This window comes from Etheostoma spectabile, chromosome 8, assembly GCF_008692095.1.
Source record: "Etheostoma spectabile isolate EspeVRDwgs_2016 chromosome 8, UIUC_Espe_1.0, whole genome shotgun sequence".
NCBI classification, from domain to species: Eukaryota; Metazoa; Chordata; class Actinopteri; order Perciformes; family Percidae; genus Etheostoma; species Etheostoma spectabile.
Genome location: NC_045740.1, coordinates 23,517,602 through 23,545,009, shown reverse-complemented (window position 1 = coordinate 23,545,009; position 27,408 = coordinate 23,517,602). Strand labels below are relative to the sequence as shown.

Genomic DNA, 27,408 nt, shown 5'->3' with positions numbered 1-27,408 from the left:
GTTTTTCCATTTATATCATGTTTCTCTTGTGGAATATGTCGTTTCACTAGGTTTTTACGTGGGTTATACCACTGGACATCCAAATAACGCGCCCCGGACTTCCGGTTGGACCGCAAGATGGAGTAGACGCTTTTTCCTGAGCTCCCACCTCGAACATTATTACTCTATTAATTTTCACTTCGTGTCTGTTAACCTAATAGTAACTATAAAGTTACACTGGAACCCTGATCAGTTAGTTACACGATGACCAGCAGAACAAAGAAAGAAGAGCAGAAGAAAGATGAGGGGAACATCATGGCTGTGCTAACGGCTACGCTAGCCGAACACAAGAAATCCCTCTCAGCGGAGTTCAATGCGGCGTTTACTAAACTGGAATCAAAACGGGAGCACTTTGAATCCACCATTACTACCCACCACCAGCGAATTTCATCACTGGAAAATGTGGCCCCCTACCATGAGCGAGACTACGGGCAATTCAGGCTGAGCTGGCTTAGGGTGACCGGAGAGAACAACGGGCTAAAAGCTAAGCTAATTGACTTGGAAGTAGGAGCCGCCGCAACAACGCTAGGTTGGTGGGCTTCCTGAAGGCATAGAAGGATCGCATCCGACAACGTTTTTTTCTCAACTGCTGCTGGAGGTCTTCGGGGAAGATGTTGTTGAAAAAGGCTCCTGACTGGGACCGAGCACACCGGGTGCTAAGGGCGAAACCCGGCCGGTGAGAAACCCAGAGCCGTAATCGTGTGTTTCCACAACTATCTGATCAGGGAGCTCGTTACACGCAAAGCCAGAGGTTACGAGGCAAGTTGAAGTACAAAGGTACCCCGTTCCTATTTTTGAAGATTACTGTCCAAGTTTTACAACAGCGCTCAGCTTCCCGCGGGATCATAAAAGACCTATGATCGAGGACTCAAGCCCCTTTGCGCTACCCAGCCAAACTATTCATCATGACCGAGAATGGGAATCGAAAGTTCCTGGCTTCCCCTGAGGACGCCAACGCTATTTTGGGCTCTTGTCATCCCCCACCGCGGCCCGTCATGGAATAATGGTTAACTGAAACCGCTTATCTAATGCAAACTATCTCAAAGAAATTCTTTACTTCGTTGTTGTTATTATTCCGACAACCTATACAATTAATAACCCTGGACCTGTTTTACCTTTATTTACATTTGGCTGTAACGCCAGTTTGTATGCCCAAATAGACTGTTTATCTAGACCCAGCATATCTATTTTGGGGTGTTTTAGCCGATTTTTTTGGGAGATTACTCAGTTATGGATTTTTTTCAGAAGTTCCTCTGCAGTTACGTTGGTTGAATTTGTGGCTCTCGTTTTGAGCTGGTTTACCTTCTGACAGTGCCCATTCTAATTTTTGGGAGGAGGAAATTAGTCTAGAGATGGAAGCCCTCGCAGGGAATAGAGATGCCCTGCGGTGCAATGGACACTTAAATGTTTGTTTTTGCCTTAAAGGGGGGCTGAGTTCAAATGCATGTGTTGTTGCTCGTGGTATAGATGTGTGTGAGCGTGTGCGTTTTTTTTTTTTTGTTTTTTTTTTTTTTTGTTTTTTTTTTTTTTTCCTTCCTTTTTACAGTTGTGGCCAACATATCCCAAAGTATCACTCCGCTCAGCCAAATTTGGATTTCCCTTTCTGCAATTTATACATCCCCTCGGGGAATCATAGTATGACCAGCACAGTAAAAATTTAAAGGGGTTGTTTCGTGGAATGTGAAAAGGTTGGGAAATGCCACAAAGATTGCAAAGGGTCATGGCTCATTGCAGCATTTAAAGGGACATTTCTTTTTAAAAGAACACACCCCCGTAATAGAGAAATACTGCGACTTAAAGAAGCTGGATGGCCATATTTTTCACTCTAGTTTCCACGCCAAGGCCGGGGAAGGGCCCATACTTATTCGTAATATATTATGTTTGAACAACAAAATAATAGCGGACACGAGGGCCTTTCATAATTGTGTTCTGTAAATTACAAAACTCTCTGGCCATACTAGCCGCTCTATGGTCCAAATTTGGGGTGACACCCCTTTTGTGTCTAGACTCTTTTCGTCTATGCCTGATATTGAAAAACTATTTTTTAATCTTAGGAGAGACTTAATATGATCCAGAAAACCCTTTTGGACAGACCCTCAAAAAAACCCAAATCTCATTACTAATGCTGCAAAAGTCTTAATGTTTAAAAAACTGAGTTGGACTGGTAGATCCGGGGAGACATGGAACCCAGCATTTAAAACAGTTTTCCTTCTTCTCCCATGTCCACCATACCTATACACGCATAGATTTTTTCCTTATTGAATCAGACTGTTTCTAAAGTAAAGCCTTGATTATCACCGCTATAGCCATATCTGACCACTCACCAGCTCCTTAGATTTAGGATTACACTGTAAATCTCGTTTAAATTTTGGAGATTTAATTCTATACTGCTTACAGAGGAGGACTATAAACAGTTTTTAAGAAATCAGCTTTCACTCTACTTTGATCTTAATGACTCACCTGATATATCGGAAGCACCCTCTGGGAAGCCTCAAAGCATATATAGGGGTCAGCTCATTAGCTTTACTTCTGATTTGACAAGGAAGAGTTACTTTACCCCAAAGGACTTACTGAACCAGATTAAAGAGGTGGATTCGCGGGGTGAGCAAGATTGGTGTAGGACGCATTTCTCAAGCTCCTGCAAAATCCGACTTAATTACAACGAAAAGGTAAAAAAAAAGCTTTAACCACGCTGATATCTGTGGATACACTGAGAGAAAACCTTAGGACCATAATAAGCTAGAGAGCAGGGACATAATTATCCGAAATGGCCGAAAAAAACTACAAAATTCAGACACGGAAGCGACGCTAATGCTACAAGGCCTGCTAGGACCTCGAGGCAGCAACAACAGAAACGCCGACCCTTGTTAACCATGGCTCTGTGAGCCAAATACGAACAGTGAAAAAAAGAAAGCGACTTTTGCGGTCAGTGAGGGGAATATCGCAAAGGGTTTCATAAGAGACGAACTTAAGGTGCATTACGGATGATTCCAAGCTATAAATCCGAACTGCAAGCGTTCCCGCTTGAAATTGCTAGAAACTCAAAGGCCATACAGCTGAAGTGATATCATAAAAACGGAGGTTCTGGACTTAAAAAGTGGTTTATCAACGTGGTCAACAAGTCACTTTCACTCACAGTCTACTGTTACAAGTTTGCAAAAGGGAAATGCCCACGCTAAAGGAAAAATGTTGAGGATCTAGAGGGAAGAATGCGAAGATCCAATATCCGCATCGCGGGCATTGAAGAACACCCGGTTTCCCCGCTCCCCAGGGGGTGGCAAAAATCATCAAAGAAGTGCTAACAGATGGACCGAGATATAAAGGTAGCCCGGGCTCCATCGTACACCCATCGGAGAGGACCTAGAGATCGGAGCTACCAAGAGTCATCTCGCCAAATTAAACCATCACGCGGAGACGCGGCGGAGATCCTGAGGAGAGCTCGTAGCAAGCTCCGCTCTCTTACAAGGGGCACCGTGTTTCCTTCTTCCCCGACTACACACAAGCGTAGCCAAAGCCAGAGCTACTTTCACGGAGGTGCAAAAGGGCGCTACTGGGATCAAGGAGGCCCGCTACGCTCCTCTACCCAGCCCATTTCGGTTTACATACCATAATGAAAAAGGAAATTCCTCGCCCCCAAATTTTGGGCCATGGATTTTGTCCGGAACAATATTATTTCAACAGAGACAACCGAAAAAGGTACCGTGTCCTGTATTAAAATGTTATCAGGAAAATCCAATGCTAGGCTATCGTTCATATAGCTTCCTCATAAGGCTTATATTGATAATTTCATAGTTTTAAGGAAATGAGCAATTCAGCTGTTTATTTAGATCCCTTTTTCCGGTAAGTTTGCAGGAGCTGCATAGTATAGTGGAGTTTCTGTGGCTACCTTATCTCCCCCATTAGGAATTTGGCCCACTCCCCAATCAGACTACATATCTAAGCCATCCCTGCACACATATTCAATCTTGTGTGCACTTTTGGGCTTCTATTAGCTGCTAGGGACTATTTTCCCAAGTACTCTTCTACAATAGGTATCTGTTTCTCTGTTTGCCAGTTCTGGTTCCTCTGTTCCCCGGGTTTCCTTGCCAATTTCTTTTTGCAAATTTTTTTGTTTTTTTGTTATTGTTCGCTCCATCACAACGCCCATTTTACCCTGGCGATCCAGAAAGGGTGGGCACTGTTGTCAACATATGTTTTTATTCCTCCCTGTTTGTTATTGTGGTCAATTTTACACATTCCCTTAATTCTCACATAATAAGGTGATGGGTTATACATAAAGGTCTGGGTACCACTTCTGTTATACCCGATAAGTCGATGTATAACCATGTAGAGTTTTAAAGGTGACCCACTTAAAATCGTACTTATAAAGTAAAAGGTTACATACCCAGCTAAGAGAAGGAAAATATTGACCAACTAAAACACTTAATTGTCATATTTCCTTTTTGCAAAAACCCACCTATCTGAACAGAGCATGAGAAATTAAAAAAAACCTGGCAGAAAAGCTATTACTCATCCCACAGATCTGGGAATAAAAAGGTGTTTTTCATTCTCATACATCGGCAGGTCAACTTTAACACAACTCTATTACATAAGACACGAGGGGAGATATATGTTAGTTTAATGGTACAATTGATGGCTTAAATTTTCCTACTTAATGTATATTCCCCATCGGACGCGCCTGACTTCTAAGATCACTGTTTTAAAATAAAATTACAACACAGCTCTGGGCTGCTGTTTAAAGGTGGAGACTTCACTGACTTTATCACAATTTAGACAGATTACCCACCCCAAAAAATCCCCTCTCCAAAATGGGCCCGGATGCTCAACACAGATTACAGAGACGGTATTGCTGACGCTGGAGAAGTAAGTTCCCAGAACCCAAGACTTTACCTTCTATTCAGTAGACATGCATCCTACTCTAGGATCGATTATTTCTTTACGCCAACGTCAAACTACATAGAATTGTAGATATTGAATACTACCCATTACTATTTCTGATCATGGCACCAATCTACTAAATTGACTATAGGACATAGACAACATCCAAACAATGGAGGCTTTAAAACATCCCCTTAACGACAAAGTATTCACGCTTTATTACAGAGGAACTTAGATATACCTAGAATCAATAAAACTCCGGACACGACTCCTCTAAAATTTTTGGGATTTTCCAAGCTTCCTTCGAGGCCGCATAATACCCTTTACGGCTGCGAAAGGAAAAAACAAGAAATGCTAACAAAAGACCTAGAGAAAAAAATTAAAGACCCAGAACTTGAACATAAAAATACACCTCAATTAAAATCCTGAAAGGACTAAAAGCCTCCCGCAGACAAATAAAAAGCCTATTATCGATAAAGTAGAGGTAAACTGAGGTTTACTAATCAAAATACTATGAATAATGGCCAGAAGCTAGCAGATTACTGGCTTATAGACTGAGGAAACAGCAGTCCTCCAACATGGTTCATAAAATAAATCTCAAAATTCTCTGGTGACAAAACGACGAAATTGCAGAAACCTTCGCAAATTTTACAAATCATTATATACAAACACGATACGTGTAACAATGCCATGACTCATAGATTTTTAAAAGATATAAAGTTAAACCACCTAAAGGATGAGGCGGTGCGTACATTAGATTTAACCGATTGTGAATGGGAAATTAAGCAGAAAGATTAAATCACTAAAGAATAACAAAAGCCCAGGCCCCGATGGATTTACAACGACTTCTATAAACCTTTTTAGATCCTTTGTACCCCTCTACTATTAAAAGCATACCATCAACGCTTTAAACTCCAAACTATGGCCCCCTTGGACGAAGCCACTATTGTAGTGATCCATAAAGAGGTAAGACCCTACAGACTGCCCATCCTATAGACCTATACGCTGCTGAAAAAGCTCCGTATACTCACCCCAATTCTAGCAACCGACTTAATAAATTTATTACCCAATCATAACCACCCCGATCAGACCGGATTTATTACAGGTCGGGATTATGCTATAAGTGAGGCCCTATTGAATCTATCAAGCGCCCAAAAGAAAGAAAGATTGAATCGCATCTCTCCTTTGAGCTCCAAAAAAACGTTTTGACAGAGTATCCTGGCATATTTAATCATACATTTAAACGTTTCGGATTTTGGCCCACATTTCTTGATTGGGTGCAAACACTCTATCATCCCACAAGCACAGTCAAAGTTAATGGCTTCAGATCGGCTAGATTCTCATTAGGAAGGGGCTGTGACAGGGTTTCCCACTCTCACCCCCCATATCGCCTCAGCCCTTGAGCCGCTAGCCCAATCATTAGGGATGATATCAATATCAAAGGAATAGATCAATAAGGAATGCACAAAATTTCACTATATGCTGATGATGTGCTAGTGTATTTGACGGACCCTAAATCACAATTCCTCCCCTGAAAAAGCTTATCTCCCAATACGGGTTCTACTCAGGTTACAAACCAACATTGACAAACGGAAGCTATGGATGTAAACACACAATCCCCGTTCCCTAAAAATACAGAGTGGTTTTTAAGTGGCCTAAGATCGGGATCAAATACTTAGGAATTCAAATACCTCCATGTTCAATGACCTCATAGGCGAAATTTTGGCAACTCCTACAATCTAAACAAGGGCTTAGAGCGCTGGGATACACTCCCTATCCTGTTTTGGCCGAGTTGAAAGTGTCCGTATGAGGGCCTACCAGATTTCTATATCTATTCCCGATTCTACTGGTAGAGATCCCCAAAACTACCTTCGACCTTAGATAAAATGTTAACGGGATTTATTTGGCAAAAAAGCGACCTAGAACAGACTGAAAACCCTGCAATACCCAAACCTAAAGGTGGGCTCAAACTTCCAAACTTTAAATTCTACTATTGGGCGGCACAACTCAGACCCTTATTGTCATGGATACAGGATAAATGCAGATACTCGTTGGCCCGGAAATAGAGAGGGGAAGAGCTCAAAACCTATACAAACATTACCCTTTTTAATGTCCCCGCAAAGGACATGTCAATCTGGACAAGAACACCCTCAAAGTTGGTACAAAATACAATCATCTTTAAATACCAAACAGATTTCACTTTATCAAATAAGGGCATATGAAACATTTATACCGAATAACTTAGACTCTGGATTTAAAACTGGTCTTACTAGAACTATCTCATATTCACCAACTAATGAAAAGGGAAAAACTCAAAACCTTCGAACAGTTGAAAATTGAATTGGCTCCCTAAATCGAGTTTCTCATATATTTACACTTAGAACCTTTCTGATGGCCACATGATTATTGGACTAAACTTCTTGAACCCACACCTATAGAAAATTTCCTAATAGTATACAAAGGGAAAGGGAACAATAGAATTGTAAATATATGACCTGTTTCTCTCCATGACCATACACGACTCTACGAACAAAAACGTTTAAAGGGAGAGTGATTCCGGCTCAAAACTGGAGACGCTTGGGACGAAATCCACCGAACCATTTTAACAACTCTAATACTGGAGAGAATCAGTGGAAAATAATAATCCGGTTTTCAGACACCAGCGATAACCAGTAAATGTACCCCCACAACCCAACCTATGCTGGAGGACTGCGGGACCCTGGGAAAGCCAACCATATCATATTCGTTGGGGTTGCCCTAATTAAGTGAATTTGGAAGGACAAACTTTGTTGCCTCAAAATAATTTTCAGGAAAATATTCCAAAAACCCCCCTTTGGGTTGCAATTCTAGGAGTAAACCCGATGGAATAGACAGAATGGCTGATAGATATCTCCTGAGAATTTTGTTGACTGCAGCATTTAGTGTATAACTATCAAAATGGCTGAAGCATCACCTCCAAAATATAACATATGGGTTCAAGAATGTTTGGGACATTTATTTGATGGAAAAAATCAAAATATTCCTAAGGCTCCCAAAACTACTGTCAATACGAATGGAAGTCTTTTACACCGCTACTAATCCAATGATGTAATTGGTGAATCACCCTCCTGCATTGTTTGCTCTGCTGGACCAACCTAAAAAAGCCGTGGCAACCTAAGACTATGTGGACCACTTATCCCCTAGGAGGATCTAACTGTAAGCTTGCTTATTTTTAATTGCGACTTTTGTGTGTTGTTTTTGTTTTGTTGTTTTGTATTCATTCTCGCCCTGATAAAATACTTTTTATCTCACCTCCCGATGCCACGATTAAAGTAACTAGTAAGGCCAACATGAAATCGGAAGTTTGTATTCATGTTTGTATGTTGTTATCGAAAAATAAATAAAAAAAGTTCAAAAAAAAAAAGAGGTGGATTCTAGATATTCAACCAACCCGATCCTGACCTTTACAATGAACGTGTAAAACTTCAAACCAATTTCAATCTGACTACATCTACAATGCTCTACTTCAGCTAACCAAGACAAGGCAGCGCTTCTTTGAATCGGGTGACAGAGCAGGGAAGCTTTTAGCTATCCAAGCGCGAGCTCAAGCACCTCCAATTAATCCCATTCATTAGATCAGCTACAGGGGAGATTCTTTCTGATCCCGGAAGATAAATGATAGATTGCGTCTTTCTATTCAGAACTGTATACTTCCCTAGCCCCTTCCTTGTCACATGATACACTTAATGATATCAACTTTCCAAGGTTAGATGGTGAACTGGGGGGAGGTCTGGGTGGGCCTGTTACTATAATGGAGGTGCAAGAATCTATCAAGTCTTTAAGCTTGGGCAAATCTCCTGGCCCGGATGGTTTCACCTCAGAATATTATAAGGCTAATGGGGATCTGTTGGCGCCAGTGTTAACGGATGTGTAATATGAGGCCTTTTCAAACGGCGCCTGCCTAGCACGTTATCAGAGGCTACAATATCGCTGATCCTTAAGAATGATAAGACCCTCACTGTGTAGTAGCTATAGACCTATTTCCCTCCTAAATTAGATTTGAAGATTCTATCTAAAATTCTTGCAACCCGCCTCCAGCGGGTACTTCCCGCATTATTTCATAGATCAGACGGGCTTTATGACTGGGCGACAATCATTCCATAACACCAGACGTCTTCTAATATTATTCATACGCCAGGCACCTTATCACCTGAAATAATTGTATCTCTCGATGCCGAGAAAGCTTTTGATCGGGTCGAATGGGGTTTTTTTATAAAGTAATGGAAAGATTGGTTTTGATAACAATTTATCCTTTGGGTTAAGCTGTTGTACTCATCGCCGGTGGCCTCAATTAAAACAATGACACGGTGTCTTCACCCTTTCCTCTAGGAAGGGGCACTAGGCAGGGATGCCCTCTGTCTCCCTTGTTGTTTGCTATTGCGATAGAGCCTCTGGCAATCTGGTTGCGTGCTGGGAGGGCTTAAGGGTATTCTGAGATCTGGTGTAGCCCATAAGGTGTCCCTTTATGCGGATGACTTGCTCTATACATTTCCGATCCTCATGCATCTCTCCCAGTGCTCTTTAACATTCTAGAACAGTATAGCAAGCTCTCTGGTTACAAGCTCAACTACCAGAAAAGCCAATTATTTCCTTGAACTCTTTGGCAAGAAACCTTCCTCGCTCAATTTCACATTTTAAATGGGCTGAGGCAGGGTTTCGTTACCTAGGGATATTTATTTGTTCTATGTCCAACTTGATGAATATGAATTTTTCACCGTATTAGAGAACATGGGAAAGATTTCGACAGGTGGTCCTTATTACCATTATCTTTGATGGGACGGGTGAAACCTGGTTAAGATGGTAATTCTACCCAAATTTTTCTACCTTTTCCAACATATTCCTACATTAATTACAAAGTCCTTTTTGACAAGTTGGATAAGAAAATATTCCATTCCTATGCTTAAAAGACCTGCCAGACTTCGTAAATCAGTTCTACAGTCCCCAACTTGTGAGGGTGGACTTGCTCTTCCAACTTCAGACAATACTACTGGCAGCTAATATACAGAAACTACTATATTGGGGGTGTGATGCTGAGGCTCCACCTGCCTGGGTGCAGATTGAAAGGGCATCTAGCCGTTATTCGTTGTCCTCTCTGCTTTGCTCTCAGCTCCCCCTTCCCCTCTCCCTGATAGAGAATAATCCCATAGTTAAAGCCACCATGAAGGATTTGGGTCCAATTCAGGAAACAGTTTGGCCTGCATGGACCCTCAATGCAAACTCCTTTAGCTAAAAATTGGTAACTTCATGCCTTCAGTCACTGATTTTAGTTTTTTAACTTGTGGCACGACGGAGGGATCAGACTGTAAAGGATCTTTATAACGATAATACCTTTCATCCTTTGCTGAACTTTCATCCAAATTCCAACTGCCCAATTCTCATCTCTTTCGGTTCTTTCAGGCCAGGGATTATGTTAAAAAGTGTTTCCACACTTTCCTAATCGACCCCCTGAAACACTTTTAGATACTCTTCTACAATTAGACCCACAACGGAAAAAATTTATTTCATTCGTATGTAATTCTATTAATACTGATAACACCTCAAGACTTGAAGCCTTTGTTAAACTGCATGGGAGGGGGAGTTGGGTACTGGGTGGGAGGAGGAGCAGTGGGAGGCTGCCAGATTTAATTCACAAGTCCTCGATCTGTGCCCGGCATGTTTTAATACGTGCAAAATATTCTATAAAGTTGCATTACACAAACGCAAAATTAGCAAAGATTTACCCATCAGTTAGCGACATTTGCAATAGGTGCGGACAGTCGCCAGCTAACCATACCCACATGTTTTGGGCGTGCCCAAGGCTAATCGGTATTGGGACACATTTTTAAAACACTAGTCAAGCATATGATCAGACAATTCTCCCCAATCCGTTATCGGCTATATTTGGCATCCCTCCAGATCCGGACTTTCGCGTCTCTTTGAAACAAGCCTAGCCTTCACTACCCTTTTGGCTCGAAGACTTATTTTACTTAGATGGAAACTAAACGTCCCCCCGTCTTATGACTATTGGGTCAGAGAAGTTCTTTACAACCTGAAGCTGGAAAAACTCAGATTTTCACTTAGGGTTCCACCAGTAATTTATGGAGGTTTGGAACCTTTCCTATCTGTTGTGGGTACCATGACCTTGCTACCTGATTCAGAACAAATTAAATTATCTGTAGGCCTTCTCACTGATATCCAATCCAATTCTTTTGTTTTTAACCGCTATATATTCTTCGTCCTCTAATTTATTTATTATTTATTATTTTTTTTTATTTATTTTTTTTTTCCTTCTCCATTGTAATTGTATTTGCATACTTGTTTAACTAACATGTATTCTTAAGTACATATTCATTTATTTACTCAGTATCAGTGTTATTATTTTTTCTTTATTTCTTTTCCTGCTTCCTTTTGAATGTGTGTGAATGGAGATGTGTGTATGTCGTGTTGCTAGAAACTGCTACAGGGACTAGATCCCAGCAGGCTGTTTGTCTTGTGTTTGGACCCGGACGGGGTTTGTTTGGGGTGGGCTGGGTTCTGGGAGAAATCAGCTTGAACTTCTTTTTTTGCTATATAACTACTGTGTTTTCATTGTACTAATGATTGATGTGTGTCAAGTTGTGAAATGCAATAAAGAAAGTTGGACAACAAATAACGCGCCCCAACCCGGCCGTCTCCATAGGATAACATGGGAAAACTCGACCCCCCTACCTGGTGGGCTCAAATATATTTTCATCTTTCTAAAACCGCTTTTTCATGTCTCACCTCCATAAATAATTGTATGAACACAGATATTTGTGCCTTTACTTAAAATCCATGGAGTTCCAGCCAGGTCGGGGCAGTTGAAACAGCTGTTTCAACCGTCCCGACATAGACATATGACAATATCGCCTGTTTTGCTTCTCATGTAAACAAGCATGAAATATGAAAGTCTGGGATTGTGGAGAACACTAACTGGTCTACTGAATAAACATGTAGTCAAACCTTTAAATGAAAAAATCTCGTTAATAATCGAAAAAATGTGACCGCTAATGAAGTTTACTTTTGACCATCAAAACCCGTTTATCGGCTGTAACTCTGTGATAAAAGGAAATAACAGGGAGATATTTGGCTGATAGGAGGAGGGTAACATGCTCTATGTTCAGACCTAAGGAAGTCTGTCTATCATCATTGCACTCAAATGTTCCATCTGTCCCGCGTTTCAATCGTCCCGGCTCTCCGCTATTCAAGTCTTAAACTATGTTCCCAGTTGAGGTTTCAGTTCCATTTAAGCCAATAAAAGAAAACTAACCGATACAAGCAAAGTATGACTGAGGTGCGGCACTCGGTTACTTTTAGCTAGCTAGCTAACGCTAGCATCAACGGTAACGGATATCGGGTAACGTTCAATATGCCTAACGATAACGTTAGCTAGCTAACGTTAATGGCCTGTGTTACGTCAACGTTATGGTTGGTTAGCTAGCTAGCTAGTCAAATTAGTAGCTACATTTGGCAAGCTAGAACACTGGTATTTTAATTTTAAAAGGACGGCTAGTGCGATGTTAGCCTGATCTTAAGGCTTTAAAGTTACTTTAAACCATAGGGGTGGGCGGATCGATCTAAATATCGATAGTATCGATGCCAACGCTGGTATTGGTATTTGATCGATACAACTGTAAATGAATCGATATTTTAATTTAGATAGCTCTCCTCTACGTTCACTATACTTTGCTTGTGTCTTCCACCTTCCTGAGCAAACGCCGCTTTCACATCTTGGCCCACATTGCTCCTCCTCCCCCACCTGCTCCTCTGCTGTGATTCGTTGTTGTGTCGTCACGTGACTCGCTGACACAACGGGCAGAGGAACAGCGAGACTGATAGCACGTTGAATGAGAGATCAGATGGCCGAGAGGAAGAGAAGTGTTGTGTGAAGCTATTTTACGGCACTAAATGATAATACTGCAACTTGTGATACGTGTAAAAAGAGCGTTCGATACTGTGGCAACACTACAAACCTATACAGACACTTAAAAACACATGACAAGGAAAATGCTGATCTACAAAAACGAAGAAATGAGGAGGGAACTCAATCCACTTCCATTTGATTTTAAAACCAGAAAAAAGGGAGAATTTTTTGTTATCCTTTATTTATTTATTTTTTAAAAAGGCTGTAAAATTTGGTTTGTATTAATTCTACAGTGCCTAATAACTAATAATTTTGTGCACTTCAATACATTAATAAAAAAATATTGCCTAAAGAATTGATCATTCATTCACCTCAGAAATAATGAAATGCTCTCCCCTACACAAAAGTATTTTTTTAAGTAAAAAGTATCGTATTGGTATCGGATCGATACCAAATTTTGCAGTATCGCCCACCTCTATTAAACCATGACATGGCGTAGCTAACTTAGCAAGTAGCTAAAATAGTTTTTTATTTGTCAAAAGAACACACACTTCCACATGCGAAAACGTCGAAATATTGTTTTAACTAACGTTAGCTACATTAAAATGAAATAGTGCTTACCATAGAGTTTAACAGCAACGAAGCAGTCGTCCGTCCTAACCCTTCGTAGACTGGAGACTTTGTTCCTTCCTTTGTCGACAGTGGCGCAAATATGTTGCTGGGCAGAATTCACATTTACTGTCCATCACATCAATAGTGTGTGTAACGTTAAGACGTCCAGACGCTCAATAAACGATGCTTCCAAATGACCCTGAGGAACCTGTAATACATTTTACCAACATATTTAATACGTTGCTCCGATGTATAGATTTACATCACAATACGACGTACAGGCGCTCAAAAAACGATGCTTCCAAATGACTCGCGAACAACTGAGGAACTTGTAATACATCTAAAAGAAATATTTAATACGTTGCTGCGATGTATAGATTTCTATCACAAAACGACGTCCAGGCGCTCAATTAACGATGTTTCCAAATTACTCGCGAACAACTGAGGAACTTGTAATACATCTAAAATAGGGTGACCAGACGTCCCCGGTTTCCGGGGACAGTCCCCGATTTTGGCTACCTGTCCCCGGCTGGATCTGTCCCCGGAAATGTCCCTGGTTTTCACTGTGACTGAAAGACCCGAAATTGGAATGAAAGAAAGAAAATACTGACAAAACGTAGCCGATGGTCGCACACCCAACACACGCAGGCTCCAGGCAGCCAGAGCCCGCGGTGCTCAGAGAGGTTTTAGAAGCCGTGTGTTACGATGCTAAAATCACTGATTATTTACATGGAGTCTGGTGCGTTTAGCGAACGCAATTTCGCGGACTTTTATGTTTTAAAAAAGGATCTTAATCTTTAACAGAAAGGTCGACCTCCTTAGAAATCCTTTCCATAATGTTGTCAGAAACTTAGAATATTAATCTGAGTCTGTTAGCAGCTAAACAAGCACTTTTATGAACGTAAATACAAGCTGGATAATTATCCTATTAACTTACATTGCAGCGATCTCGTTTAATACTGCATCAATGTCAAAGGAAAATATGTCCTCAGTAGTTTTTGTTGTATCTGATTCTCAAGGAGCTGTTGCAGAAACAAGCCTTGAGCAGTAAAGCAAAAGCTGTCAGTAGTTCAGTAAACATTACAACATTATGAAATATTGAGACTTTCTATCTTGAAATATTAAGACTTTCTATCTTGAAATATTAGGACTTTCTATCTTGAAATATTAAGACTTTCTATCTTGAAATATTAGGACTTTCTATCTTGAAAAATTAGGACTTTCTATCATGAAATATTAAGACTTTCTATCTTGAAATATTAGGACTTTCTATCTTGAAATATTAGGACTTTTTATCTTGAAGTATAAGGATGGATTTTTTATCTTGAAATATTAGGACTTTCTATCTTGATGTGTAGTGGAGTGGAGTAGGAAGTAGTAGCAGGGGTGGGTCTAGGATCATACCTAGAGCTGTTCTAATAAGAATAATTTAATCCATCCTTATACTTCAAGATAAAAAGTCCTAATATTTCAAGATAGAAAGTCCTAATATTTCAAGATAGAAAGTCTTAATATTTCAAGATAGAAAGATTATCACCATATTTCTCTCACATATTGCTCCTCATAACCAGTAAAAACTGAGAGAAATATGGTGATAATTGATCGTTGTTTAGGTACATTATGCCACGTTAAGCCTTTTCCTCGCCATAGACACCAATGAAGAAGAAAACGTTACCGTGAGATAACTTCTATAATCGTTGGATTTCAGTTTAGTTTTTTTGACAGGTTTAAGTGTTTATGACAAGATATGGCCATGGTAAATATGGTGATGATTGATCGATGTTTAGGTACATTAAACCACGTTAAGCCTTGTTGCGAATTCCACTTGGAGGGTCCAAACGTCGGGACTCAATTAGCTAAGGAATCACTCTAGCTTTGATTATGTGTATGATTTATTAATAAAAACAGAGCAATGCATTCCGGGCATACGTGCACGGTCCTGATAGAAAACGTGACTAGCTCAGAGGTTTCCAAAAAGGCCCTCAGCAAAGGTGTACAACGGCTTATATAGGTTTTCCTTAAGGAGCCCTATTGGTTAAAAGCGTCACTGGGCGGGTCATATCGCTTTAGCAACAGTATTTCCATTGGCTGGGTGGGCGCGACTTCCTGTTTACATTCTTCGGCAATGTGTCTGTGTGCGTGCGTGTGTTGGGGGTTGTTTCCTGTGGAAATTCCCCTTTGTCCCCCTTTGTTGTGAGTGAACACGTGGCTTTCTGGCCTTACTGTATGCTGTTCTCTTGCAAGTTGTAATGTTTAACAACAGGATGTCGCTCCCACCTGGATGCCAAGCAACAACACATTTTTTAATGAAAAAATCAACTCCATTCACCAGCAATTACATTTGACCCCCTTGCCTTCCCCTCCACCTTTGCCCCTCCCAATGCCAGTCATTTTGGTTGCTTTTACTGCCCACCCCCTCCGAAATTTCTGATCTCATTCGTAAATCCAAGTCCTCAACCTGTTCTCTGACCCCTCCCCACAGCTCTGGTCAAAACCTGTCTCACTTCCCTCATCTCCTTCATAACTACCATTATTCATTCTTCTCTCTCCTCTGGTATTGTCCCCTCACTTTTCAAAACAGCATCCGTCTCACCGATTCTGAAAAAACCTGGTTCAGACCCAACCAACTATAATAATCTTCGTCCTATCTCAAATCTTCCCTTATTTCTAAAATTCTTGAAAAAATAGTGTCTGTTCAACTCCATGCTTTCTTACCCTTAACTGTCTTTATGAACCTTTCCAGTCTGGTTTTCGCCCCTCCCATAGTACTGAAACTGCCTTATAAAAATCACCAATGATCTCCTCACAGCTGCTGATCCGGACTCATCTCCATCCTCATCCTCCTCGATCTCAGTGCGGCCTTTGATACCATTTCTCACTCCATTCTCCTCAATAGACTTTCTTCCCTCGGCATCTCTCACACCCTCTTGATGGTTCCGTCATATCTCTCCGACCGCACTCAGTTTATTCAACTCAAATCTTTCACATCCCACCCTTCCCCTGTTACTACTGGCGTCCCTCAAGGTTCAGTTCTTGGCCCCCTCCTTTCATCACCTACCTACTTCCCCTTGGCAATATCTTCCGCAAATTCAACATTCATTTTCATGTTACGCAGACGACACCCAGCTCTATTTACCAGCAAACCCACCTCCTCGCTCCCCCCTTGTCCCTTACTAACTGCTTACTTGAAATAAAAGACTGGTTCACCGCAAACTTCCTTAAACTAAACAGTGATAAAACCGAACTCCTCCTCGTAGCCACCAAGTCCACCCTATCCAAAATCAATAGTTTCTCTCTACCAATCGACAACTCCTTTGTATCCCTTCCCCTCAGGTCAAGAGTCTGGGCGTCATCCTCGATTCCTCCCTCTCCTTTCAGTCACACATAAATAATATCTGCCGGTCTGCATACTTCCACCTACGCAACATAAACCGCCTCCGTCCGTCCCTTACCACTCACACTGCCTCCATCCTTATCCACAGCCTCGTCACCTCCCGCCTTGACTACTGTAACTCTCTCCTTTTGGCCTTCCTCAAAAATCCCTCCATAAACTTCAACTTCTTCAGAACTCAGCAGCTCGTGTCATCACCAGAACCCCTCATTTCATCATATAACCCGGTTCTTCAGCAGCTCCATTGGCTCCCGGTTCAATTCAGAATACAATTTAAAATCCTTCTCCATACTTTCAAAGCCATCCATAACCTTGCCCCTCCATATCTATCAGAACTCCTACACATTGCCGTCCCCTCCCGCTCCCTCAGATCTTCCTCCTCCCTCCACCTCACTGTCCCCATGCTGACTCATCACCGTGGGGAGCAGAGCCTTCAGCCGCTCTGCTCCCCAGCTCTGGAACTCACTCCCACCCGACCTCCGCAACATCAACTCTCTCCCTCTGTTCAAAACTAGACTAAAAACCCATCTGTTCCAGCTCGCTTATCTGTAAATACACTGTTCCTGTTTTGTTTTGTTTGTTTGTTTTGTTTTTTTGTTTTATCTGTTTTGTTATTACTACTTACACTTTTATGTTCCCTATATCTGTCTTTTATTCTCTGTAAAGCGTCCTTGAGTGTTAGAAAGGCGCTGTTAAATAAAATGTTATTATTATTATTATTATTTCCTTCATTCAATGTCTGACATGAGTTTTGTTTCATTAACTTATGCATAAGTTCATTCACAGTGTCAAAATATGATCACAATACCTGAGTACAATTTCTCACAATAATCACAATATCTGAGTATAATTTCCCACAGCCTTTTCCTCGCCATAGACACCAATTAAGAAGAAAACGTTACCGTGAGATAACTTCTATAATCGTTGGATTTCAGTTTAGTTTTTTTGACAGGTTTAAGTGTTTATGACAAGATATGGCCATGGTAAATATGGTGATGATTGATCGTTGTTTAGGTACATTAAACCACGTTAAGCCTTTTCACGTTAAGCGTTTTAGAACGTCCCTTGCAAATGACCCGCGATCAATTGCAGATGAAGCGATCATTTGCAGACGTCGTGTCGACGTATGTGTGCTTACTGGGATGTCTATACAACATACACTTCAACATAAGAAGAATGTAGCATAATATGGATGTGAAAGCGGTTATAAATAGCCTATGTGACAATAAAAGTTGTTTGGTTAAAATCAACAAATAATTGTGGTAATAATCATGATCCCAATATTGATCAAAATAATCGTGATTATCATTTTGGCCATAATCGTGCAGCCCTAACTCATATGGTCATAACTACTACAGAGCTCAATTACCTATTTTTTGGTTTAACACAAACTTTATGAATTAGTTATCTAATGGAGTCCATTATTACCATTATTAAAGAGGCATGTAAAGAATTCAATAATGTTTGAATATAATTGGTGCACTCCTTGATTATACAATAGCCTATTTGGCGCACTGCCATTTCATTGGCTCAAATCTCATCCCTCCACACGCCAATTCATTTTATTTTCTCTAGTCTAGACCAATAGCATCAGAGCCCGGGCTTTAGCTCACATCCACAATGGCCCAACCATTGCCAAGGTCAGCAACTATGTTTAATATAATTTGTTTTAATAACATATCTAACGTTAATGACGCTGGCAAGAAAAATTGTAAACAGATATATCTGGCATAAATCACTGCTAATATACTGGTTCAGTAATAACCGTATTACCTTGAGCTTTGCTAACTTACCTGGCTAGCTCCTGCATGGCAGAGTAGCTAACTGTTACCAGTATCTTCCTAGAACCCACACAGTACTCCCGCTCTGGGACAAGAGGACGAAAGCATGTCCGTGATAAGGAGGAAGTTGAAGAAGAATGTAAGTAGATGCTTAGTGACAAAGTTAGTGTTGAATAAAAGAAAGTTTAAATGTTTCATTACTATGTAATTATACATGTTCTCATGTTTTAAGATGTATGCTGCAGTAGGGTTTGAAAAGATGATTTTAATCAGTGATTCAGTGGTGTGGGCTCCATATCATGCTGTGTAAATTACCATTGTCTGTCTCAAGAAAGGTAGATCAAACAAGCCTTTCTGTTCTCTCACCTACCCCCCTCTCTCCCACGGTCTCTGCCATATGGTTTAGAACAAAAGACAATTAACATTTAGAAGGACACCATTTGCTCCACAAGAAGGAAGAAACCTTCTGTCTTCCACCACCTGGTGTCCTAGACTGAGATTAGACACTGGAATGCTGATTCACTGTATTATGTTAGACTTTCTCACTAACATGATAATTCACGTTTGATCTATGTGTGTGAAAACTACCCCAAAGGAGGGGGTTAGAGCATGTCCTTCCCGATTGGACAGCAAAGATGCACTAGATCTGCTGTCATGACAACAACGGACCAATGAGAATGGATTTGAAAGCACCAGGTGAAAAGGAACCGCCCCCAGGTGCAGGGCATAAATGAGAGTGTTTTACGGATATTCAAGACTGCTTTTTACGTGACTCCATCAGGAGGAGCGTGGATCAGTCCGCTGTCAGCTGCAGTGTTACTTTGTTTTGTCTGATTGTCTTTGTCTTATCATCTTCATCACTGCTGTTGCATTAAACCTTTTCCAATTCTCAATTCGACCTTCAGCCTCCTTTTCCTCAGAGATCCAAACGAATGCGATGTAAGTTATGAATTTCTTACATTAGCTATGAAGACAAATCTAAGCTAGTTCATAGCTAACTTTGTAGCTAGCTTGATAGTTCACATTAGCGATGACAAGCGCATAGAGCGGTTTATTTGTTTGTTGCTTATCATTACTGGACCGCAATCTGAAGCAACTGTTTTTATTTATAAACAAATTTGTATTAACAAGAAGTAAATACTGGGTTTAGTACAATCTAGTTATGTTGGTCAATTCGTTTGTGTGCATCACTTTTAGCTAGTTAGCAGACACGTTATTCTGACAAGTCTAGAAAACACATATGGTTTAACATCAGCATCTAGGTGTGCAGTAACATTACTACAGTTTGTTTGAAGTTACCATGACGGAACGTTTGCAGTCTATGGCTCAAACATGACTAAAATCTACAGTATAGTATAAAAATAAGGCCATATAAGTCTTAAATTTTATTCTCAAAGTACAACATTTAGTTTATTAAGATCTTAAATTATTTCTTGCCCTTTTTGTAGGATTAAATAAATACCGTACCGTCATAAATAAATGCTTTGTGTGTGTGACTTTACAATTAACTATGTGTGACTTGGATGTTATATGGCAGTAGGTATTGTTTCCATTTAGTGTTTTTCTTTGTTCTTAACCGTGAAATGTGTGCTGTTTGCGCAACATATGGATGTAATAATGGCGCAACATGGTGTTTATAATAAATCTGTGATGAGCAAGCTCTTGCCCTAAACATCTAAGCTAGGGCATTAATCAATCAGCAAAGAAAACAAAATGTCTTGTGATGGTGGGGTGGAGTAAGGACCCAAACGCAGAGACGAGAAGGTAGGCAGGCAGGAGCAGGTGCACAGGGGTTTTATTACTCAAAGTCCAAAAACAAAAGGAACAGAAGGCAGAGTCCAAGTAAGCAATGCAAAAAACAGGACAATCCGCATAAGGGAAGGCTCACGGGGAATGGCAGGAACACCAGGAAAAAACTCACAGGGAAAACTCACGGAGGCGAGCGAGTAGGAACAGTAACAGGATAATGCTGACCGGTAACACTGAGGAGACAAAAGGATCAGACGAGGCACAAGGGAAGCAAAAACAATTAAAGCTGCAAGCAGCGATGGAGGGCCCTCGCTAACCTGCGCCAGTCGGCGTTACTGGCGGACGCCTCTCCTTGCGCGTCACTCGTACGCTGAAAATTGTCGCCAATGAAAAGGGAACTCCCTGCTGAGTTCATTGATACCTCACACAAGCCTATATGTCATACAGGTCATTATCTGTGAAAGGAGGTGTGGCCGCATCATAAGGGGACGTGTCAGACATCACCAATAAAAAAGGAAGTCTCTGATGAGTTCATTGATACCTTACACAAGCCTAAACTTCATGCAGGTCATTATCCGTGAAAGGGGGCGTGGCCGCATCATAGTGGGGCGGGTCAAACATCACCAATGAAAAAGGAAGTCTCTGCTGAGTTCAATGACACCTCACACAAGCCTATACGTCATACAGCTCATTATCCATGAAAGGGGGCGTGGCCGCATCATAGGGGGGCGGGTCAAACATCACCAATGAAAATGGAACTCTCTGCTGAGTTCATTGATACCTCACACAAGACTGTACCTATAACGGTTCAAATGTTATGAAAGTGGGCGTGGTCTGAGTGACTGGGCGTGGTCATAATATAGGGGCCGCCTCAGTATCACATGTAGACCACACATTCTAAGTTTCATGTAAATCGGATGATGTTTGTCATATAAGGCATATTTCTTGTTGCCAGATGGTGGCGCTATCTCCAAAACTCCATATTGGCCTGTAGGTGTCCTCAGGCCTGGACTCTTGGTGTTTGTGGGAAATTTCAAGCAGATACGACAACGTACACTGTAGTTACAGCCAATTTCATCTTCATCGCTAAACACCCAAAATGGCCGCCATGCCACGCCCACACCGTATGACGAAAAGTTTTTCTTTTAATAACTTTTAAAACCCAATAACCCATTTAAATGCATTGACTTTGTCCACAAAACCAACAAACGTCGATTATTGCGCCCCCTAATGGCCCATCGTTACCAAATTACGTATGAAGCTTCTGTGCGGCATGCCAAACCAACACCCCAAGTTTGGTGTCGATACCACGTATTTTGGCCGAGATATGGCAAAGTACGTTCATGAAAACACACTTTTTTGTATTTGTAGCGCCCCCTAGTGGCCAATGTTCGTCAGATTTGTTACAGAGCCTCATGGGGCCATAGCAATTAATATTGTAAAGTTTGGCTTTGATAGCATTTATCTTGGCCGAGATATGGCAACGGCGGTGTTTTCATAGCTAGCTACAAAACTTTGTTTGCCCGTAATACGCGCAATTTTTATCCTATAAAAAATCTTTATACAACTTTGTGTCAGGTCGGTCTGGAGATGCTATGTGCCAAGTTTTGTGCAGATCCAGTGCACGGTCTCGGAGGAGTTCGAAAAAGTAGGTTTTCGATAAATCGCAATTTTGGTGTTGTCACTAGCTTTGTAACTTAGTGACCAGCCAGCAGTAAACATATTTAATCTATTTACATAAATTGTGGGGCAAGCTACTAACCCAGGGTAACGCAAATTGTAATGCCTCATCATGTAAATAAACGCAAAATACCAACAGTGGTCTCCAATAAACTACCGGTAATCTAAAGTTTAGGCTGAACAGACAGTATAGACGTTATCTGAGGTATAATGTTAAACTTATCAAACAAGGAGAACGGAAGTGGCCTTGATTGGGATTGACAGCCGGTGTTGTGGAAGCTTGGAACTGTCAGTCACTAAACAAGGAAGTGATGTCCTAACTGAAGCTCTGCCATGACGAGACGTCTGTCATATTGCATTGCCAATTGAATGAAGAGACCAAAAAAGCCCGATGACCAAGTAAATGTTAATGCAAAAAACTGAGGGTGTAGCTGGCACATTGAATTGACAACTGAATAAGGACACCATAAAGCCATGGTAAAATGAAATGCAATTGATTTAGATTTCTTTGTAATCTTAAGTCAAAATAATTTACACTGAATTGAGAATTGCAATGAAACTTTGCATATTGAATTGTTAATTGCAAAATTCATGTTTAAATTGCATGATGAAATTGGTTTGTGGAGATCTGTTGTGAGTTGTAAGCTTGCCGTTACGGACACAGCCATCTTGGTTGCGGATGTGACGATTTGAGATGAGAAGGGGGAGTAAGGGAGGAGTCATAGACTTTTGGGCGGTGTCTGACTGAGAGTTGACAACGCTGCTTCACTCTATGTTACGTTACACACTTTCACTGGCAATCTGGATGCAACTGCTGCTTAAAGCTAGCTTACATAATTTGTGGAAAGATATAGTTTTGCTGAGTTTTAAATGTATCTTTGTCCCATAGTTATATTACATATAAGAGGAGCCACATGGTAAAGTAAATGTACCTGAAGTTACCATGTAAATTGTTTGTAATGTTAGCTTGTCACTTAGCTATGGTAAATCGTTGTGTCAGTGAAATGCAAAACAGGGATTGACAATGGTTATGATTAACTATTAACACAATGTATAACCAAGTTTCTTACCAATAATGTCTTGCTACTGTTTACAGCATTAGTCTATGGTTGGAGTATTTAGCTTACTTCTTCTAAACGTTAGCAGAAATAAGCTCATTAAACTAAGTTAAAGTTACACTAAAGAACAATAGACTGTTGTTGATTCATGTGTATTCTCCTAGATGAGCATATATTTAACAATGTGGGACTCAAATGGAAATTAATATTTCTTTCTCTTTCTTTCAGAAATAGTTAGGAGTGCGGCGAGCCACGATGGCATGTGCACCCACTCAATGCCCCAGAAGTAAGTAATAGTTAGTAATAGTTACTTTTCTTTTGCTATTTATTGTACATTAAACTTTTAGCAGACTTGTTTTGTACAGCTAAGCTAAGATAATAATGCTTTTCAAATAACTGTGTGTAATTAACAGAGCTGTTTATTTATCCTTTTTCTCTACAGCCTGAAATATGATACATTTCTCACTATTACAATGTGTTTTTCCATCCAGCAGCAGTCTGGATGATTTGAAACTGCTGCGTCCGGTGTGGGGCCAAGAGAGAGGCAACAACCATGGGGAACAACCTTGTCATAGATGAAATCTACATCTATTGGTTCAGCTGGGGTGGTCTGCAGTGGAAGAGTCTTCTCCCTTTTGTTTTCTAGTCCCTACAAGGAAGAGCAGCTCCGGTATGTCCTCCTTGTTCACTGTGGCGGGAATAACCTGGGCGATATCAAGCGTGTGAACCTTATTGCAGGAATGAAGGAGGACCTGCAGCACTATCTTCTATGGCATCACCCAGAGATGCAGGTGGAGGGCTGTTGCCAATACGGGGAAGATTGACAAGGCTCACAGGTTTGTGAACAGTGTCATAGCTTCTTATTGTATGTTCATTGTTTAAGTGGCAGCTTTGTTAAACACCCTCAACTAAGGTTTGACACCCTTGGACTTTTTTTGCACAATGGAGTTCATTTCACAACTAAGGGAAATTATATTTTTTAAACAGTTTGGCAGAATCTGTTAAAGCCCAACTTCAACAAGGGTGAAATGTTCATGTCTGTTCCCTGTTGAAATTGAGTTTTAATGGGGGCCTTCTTCAGGTAGGGAATGAGTCCTTACCCCAAATGAAGGAGCGGGAGATTGGTCAGAAAATCGGCGTAGCAGGTGCGGTATTACATTCAATTTATCGCACCGTTGTGACGAAAAGAGAGCTGAGCCAGAAGGCAAAACGCTCTATCTACCGGTCAGTTTTTGTTCCTACCCTCACTATGGTCGTGAAGGCTGGGTCCTAGCTGAAAGAATGAGATCCAAGGTACAAGCTGGCTTAGATATAGGGTGAGAAGCTCAGCCATCCGTGAGGAGCTCGGAGTAGAGCTGCTGCTCCTTCACGTCGAAAGGAGCCAGTTTAGATGGATTTGGCATCTGAAAAGGAGGTGTTCCAGGCACCTCCAGCTGGGAGGAGGCCTCGGGGAGACCCAGGACTAGGTGGAGGGATTATATCTCCAACCTGGCCTGGGATCGGCTCGGGAAAGGGAAGTTTGGGGTACCCTGCAGGAACTGCTGTGCCCGCTACCCGATACCGGGTAAGCGGATGAAGATGGATGGATGGATGGAATTCGGTCCGTGTACTTAGCGGCCAACGGATTTTCGTTTTGAAATGAAAAAAAACAAAACGAAAAATAGCCAGTTTCCCAATTACCATTTGTAAATAGGGAAACAAAAAACGAAAAACAACCCGTTTTTTGTTTTTTGTTTTGATATTAAAAAACGGAAAACGAAAAACAATCTCGTTATCCGATTTTCTTTCATGAGTTTATGGATGGAAACCGGAAAATAAAATACGGGTGTATACGTCTCATTTCTCAATTTCACAAGGTTTTTTTTTGTGACCCGGAAGTTACTCCTGCGAGTTTGGCGGTCAGCAGAGGGCACGCTGCCGTTTGCATTGTCTGCTTTGGATGTCTGCGCAAAGAACAATGGAAAGTTATGTTCTCTTTCGAGGAGGCACACGGGTTACACTGAAAGATGATGACATGTCTGTGGACAAGATATGCAGGATATTTCAGGTGCTGTTATTGTTCATTAAATAACATATTACACAATATATAAGTAGCTAACATTTATTTCTGCACGTATGAACATAACGTTATTTTAAAGTTCACAGAGCCTTGGTTAGCTTGGTGGCATGTGTTTCTAGATAACTTTAATTCAATTCAATTCAATTTTATTTATAGTATCAATTCATAACAAGAGTTATCTCAAGACACTTTACAGATAGACCACACTCCAGAATTTACAAGGACCCAACAGTTCTAGTAGTTTCCTCCAGAGCAAGCAACAGTGCGACAGTGGCGAGGAAAAACTTCCTTTTAGGCAGAAACCTCGGTCAGACCCAGGCTCTTGGTAGGCGGTGTCTGACGGGCCGGTTGGGGTTAGAATGAAGAGTGGCAATAAAAATAGAAAAAATTAGTAGTTTGTAGAAGTTCTTTGTAGTTAGAATGAGTTAATGCTATTGTTAATAATACTACTTTTCTAGCTATCTAACTTCATTTGTTTAAATATGTCATACTATGATATTTTTGATTTCAGAAATTTTATTTAAACGTTTTTATATTTGTTAAGCTAACAATGAATCTGATGGATTAGCATTTGTCTTTTTATTTGAAATGTTCTTTAAGGTTATGGTATTTGTTAATCTATGCACTTAAACAGGTTGATGGGAGCAGTCTGTACATCACAGATGATGCAAACACCGCAACATTTCCAGAGCCATCTGGACGTTTTTGCACCCACAATCTTATACATCGCGGTCATTACGAGGTTCACGGGGAACAAGATCAAAGTCCGCTTCCTGCGAGCAGAGCCGTACCCACGGCTGCTGTTCCTTTTGCCTTCATGCGCCGCTCTGCCTCTGACGCTGCTGCTTCCACCGAAACACCACGACCTTCCCTTGGAACTCCACGAGCTACTGGCCTGTTCTCTGCAAGATCCTTCCAAAGGTTACTTTTTATATGTGCAACTGAATTCTGCTGCTAAAATGTCATTCTATAGCTAAAATGTTAATATATTTTTAGGCTCACAGGTGGGATTTTAAATAACCTGATTTATCCACAGGTCAATCCATGTTGCTGAAATAGTAAATGACAAGCTCAGTACTTCCAGGACAGTTGTCATTCGCTTTTTGGAAGCTGATGCAAATGTGGAACGAATAACAGCAAAGGTGAAGGATGCATTAGGCTGTGATGAGCCACTTACCCTGACAGACAGCCAAGGGAATGAAATAGTGGACTCAGAGGGCACAAGAAGTAAGTTTTATGATCAGAATGTTGCTTCTAATTTGTGTTTTCTAGTGTTGTTTTAAATGCAAAAGTGAAACTATTTTCTGACTCCTAAGGTTCCCAATACTGGAAACAGAACTCCAGAAAAATCTATGCCATCTCTGAATATGACTTTGTGGAGTTCCAGAATGGAAGAAGAGCTAAAGCAAGGTAATACAACATTTCATGTGAAGACAAATCATATATAAATGTAAAAATTTAAATATAGATTTGAGGTATGTGAGTTACATTGTGCGCCAGTGCCTTTTTTTTTCATCACATAAATGATTATTTGAAAGTAATTTACAAGAATCTGTTTTGAGTCTTTGTCATTAATTAATTCATTATGATTTAATTATAAGACTATTTACTCAACAGAAATGTACATTTCACGAACTAAGAGAATGTATTTTAGGTGACCACTATTACAGAGTAAAATATTCAGAAAAATGTTTAATCATTTGTTCATAAAATTTAAACCGTTTGAATACATCTTTAATAATTTCTTTTCTGATCCTACATTTAAGCCGAAGGGCTGAAGACAGTTGGAGTGCACAAGAGGTCATTGGTAAAATTGACCAACTAAAGCAAGCTGCAGAGAGCCTCCAAGACATCACTACAACCATAAACCAGCTGTCTGAGCTTGCAAAGTCCAAAACCACAACAGGGATGCCAGTTGCTTGTCTGCAGACTTTAAAGGACGCCCTCACCTGTCTAATTTGTAAAGGTATGTGTAAGTTATTTAACAGTAGGTACATATACCATTCCTTTTTTATTTTGAAATAAACTGTTAAATAGCATTCTGCATTTTTTTCTCTGATTAAAACCTTGCAGCTCTAATGGAAGAGCCCATGTTTTCCACATGCTGCGATTCTCTGGTTGGGTGCCGAACATGTGGAGCAGTGGCTGTAACGCAGATCACTGTCTGAAATGCAGAGCTCAAGAGTTTGCTCCAAGGTGCAAAAAATTAAGGGTCTCTTGCTTTTCCCGTCTTTTTTCAAGGAGATCCCAAAAAAGAGTAA

At 40.7% G+C, this 27,408-nt stretch overlaps 1 protein-coding gene across 1 annotated transcript; it reads left to right on the top strand.

Moving 5' to 3' along the window:
• The first annotated feature begins 243 nt into the window (after positions 1-243).
• On the top strand, positions 244-27,408 carry LOC116693524 (uncharacterized). Its single transcript, XM_032522498.1, has 8 exons — positions 244-568; positions 23,317-23,374; positions 23,735-23,879; positions 25,782-26,068; positions 26,184-26,374; positions 26,464-26,557; positions 26,914-27,113; positions 27,389-27,408. The coding sequence occupies exons 1-8, from the start codon at positions 244-246 to the stop codon at positions 27,406-27,408; spliced, it is 1,320 nt and encodes a 439-aa protein (XP_032378389.1).

Bases quoted from the DNA above. Each gene is read 5' to 3' on its own strand.
- LOC116693524 (XM_032522498.1), top strand. From the start codon at position 244: ATGACCAGCAGAACAAAGAAAGAAGAGCAGAAGAAAGATGAGGGGAAC. The intron at 23,375-23,734 runs GTAAGTAATAGT...TTTGTTTTCTAG, and splicing joins ACCCACTCAATGCCCCAGAA to TCCCTACAAGGAAGAGCAGC. The intron at 26,558-26,913 runs GTAATACAACAT...CCTACATTTAAG, and splicing joins GGAAGAAGAGCTAAAGCAAG to CCGAAGGGCTGAAGACAGTT.